The sequence below is a fragment of the Lipotes vexillifer genome, unplaced genomic scaffold, assembly GCF_000442215.2.
Source record: "Lipotes vexillifer unplaced genomic scaffold, Lipotes_vexillifer_v1.1 scaffold205, whole genome shotgun sequence".
NCBI lineage: Eukaryota > Metazoa > Chordata > Mammalia > Artiodactyla > Lipotidae > Lipotes > Lipotes vexillifer.
The window spans coordinates 1,632,797-1,635,187 of record NW_006781396.1 but is presented as its reverse complement, the minus strand read 5'-3'; the positions used below and the strand labels follow the sequence as shown (position 1 = coordinate 1,635,187).

Here is a 2,391-nt window from a genome sequence, read left to right as displayed (position 1 = left end):
GGGGGGGGCACGCCAAGATTGCAGCCAAGATTGTGATTGGCTGGGTGGTGTTGAGATCCTCCTGCTTGCCCCTCCTCCCAGCCTGGACCCAGCATCTGATCCACCCAAGGGTGCTGGCTGCTCCCGTGTATCACAGGCAAATGCTGGCAGGCCCAGGCAGTCCGAGAAGAGTCCCTGGGTTCCCCTTTGCCTTGGGCACTGAGTGGGCACAGAGGGCAGGACACTCCCTTGCCCCCAGCAGGGGCTGAGCACTTCACTTGGCTGGAGGGAACCTTCGGCCATTCAGCACCTCGCACTGGAATCTGAGCTGGGTTTTGGCACGTGGAGGTCGGGCAGGGCTTCTGTTAGGAAGCAGGGGTGCTGCTTCCTGGAGACGGTTGGTGCCTGGTGGTCAGAGAGGGGCCCTGGGGGCCCCAGGTTTGTACCGTTCAGAGCCTTGGGCCAAGGGTCCACGTGGCTGCAGGTGTTCAGCTTGGTCCAGGAGTCTTCCAGCAGGCAGCAGCTAGAGAGTCTGCAGGAAGGAAGGTATTCTTGCAGGGGACATCTCTGGGAAAGGCCACGGGCCTGGACACACAGGGAACCAGTGGGGGTGAGCGCGTGGCCCATGTTGTTTGGGCCACTGTCCTCTTGCAGCCTGTGGTGCCAGGTTCCGTCTGAGGCATGAGGGCCTGCAGATGGACCCTGGAGTAGGGGGACACTCCTGTCACATCTTTGTAGATTCTATGCAGTCACAGTCGTCGTGGTCCTCTCTGCCCGGCAGGGGACGCCTCGGGGCAGGCCAGCCACGGCGGAAGCTGTGCAGGGAGCGGCGCAGCGAGCCCAGGCGCTTCCAGAGCCGGAGCTGGGGCTCACTGGGGCTCCCCGGGTGGTGCGGCATGCACTCGCAGGCCCAGCGGCGCCTCGGGTCCAGCGCAGCGGGCTTGCAGAGGGTCATGAACAGCAGACAGGTGGCCAGCAGGAGGAAGATGCAGGCCAGGGCAGTGAGCACGGGGATGGGGTCAACTGCCTCTGAGAGCCTCCCCGGAGTGACAGGAGCTGTGAGGAAGGCGAGGGGGCTGGGGCCCTCTGTGCTCATGGCTCCTGCAACAAGAATGGGACAGAAACAAATCAGGTGGACTCGGGACTGGAGAGGGAGGGAACTTTGATGGGCTCTGGACACTGCTAACCTAGCTGCAGGTAGCATTGCGGTCATTTTACAAGTAGAACAGTGAGGCTGGGGGAGGTAACAGGTCTAAGGTTACACACTGGGAAAGTGATAGAGCTGGACCTGAACTAATGGACGAGGCACGAGGGTGGTGCCTTCTGGCATTTTAAAGTCAATTTTCGTGAATTAACAAGAGTCTTAGACTGAAAACTTGGGATCTAAGACCAACTCCATCACTAACTTGCTCTGTGACCGGGAACGATTCATCAATCATAGGAGGTTGCAGCAGGCAAGGACCCTAGCAAGTTATCTAATGCCCAGACTGCAAACTGGGGACACACCAGTGTGTTTTGTTGGGCTCTTGCAGTGTTTTTATAAATTTAAATTAATTGTGAATATTTTTTAAAAACAAAAGGAAACCAAGCTATTTCACATAAATATCTGAACACCTGGCTTCTCTTGAAATTTCAGAATTTCAACACTGGCAGCATGGGGCCAGTTGCTGCCTGGCACCCAGTGGCCGCGGCTGAGCCGTAGCTGCCCCGTTTAGACAGGGTGCTGGCCCCCAGCTCACCGCACTCCCTACCCTCAGGCCCCCTGCACACCTATGTCACCTGCCTGGCCCCGGGGGAATTCCTATTGGTGCTTCCTGAGGAAGACCAACCTGCTCCCTTGACAAGTGGGGAAACTGAGGCCCAAATAAGGGAGTGCCAAGGTCACACTGTGAGCCAGTGGGCAAGCAAGGCCAGAACCAGGTTTCCTGACTCCTGGGCCCAGTGGCCTTGCCGCCCCGTTGGCTCCCAGCCCTCTCCCAGGACTCCCTGAGCAGCTCTGAGAACAGGTGGGGAAGAACCCACAGAGAGTAACTGAGTTGACAAGATGGGGCTTGAAACCCTGACATAGTCAGTCACCTGTTATCACTTAGGATCATCCCACTAGAGGGAGGACGGCAGGTGGTCCTTGTAGCTGGAAAATCAAGCTGTGCTTTTGGCTGCAAATTAAAATGCTTACAGAGCTCAGATGGTAGATAACGCGTGACCAGCGGGACAGGTGGGCAGGCCTACCTGGAGAGCAGAGGCAGAGGGGCCTCGGCCAGGCTGATGGAATGCCGGAAGGCAAGCCCCTGTGGTCCCCTTCCAGGTTCCCGAGAGAAGCCAGAAATCTGGATTTTTTAGGCAAACGTTCCTGATGTTTAAATATTGGCAACTAATTCAAATCTGGTTGAGAGACAGAGTGGGGGGGGGGGG

The 2,391-nt window shown here is 57.5% G+C and overlaps 2 protein-coding genes across 2 annotated transcripts in view; one reads left to right on the top strand and one right to left on the bottom strand.

The window, feature by feature from the left end:
- CDH23 (cadherin related 23) overlaps positions 1 to 2,391 on the top strand; it is a 403,130-nt gene that overhangs the window by 305,477 nt on the left and 95,262 nt on the right. The window lies entirely within an intron of this gene.
- On the bottom strand, positions 704 to 1,075 carry CUNH10orf105 (chromosome unknown C10orf105 homolog). The gene has a single exon (XM_007454687.1). It carries the CDS (start codon positions 1,073 to 1,075, stop codon positions 704 to 706), a length of 372 nt encoding a protein of 123 aa, XP_007454749.1.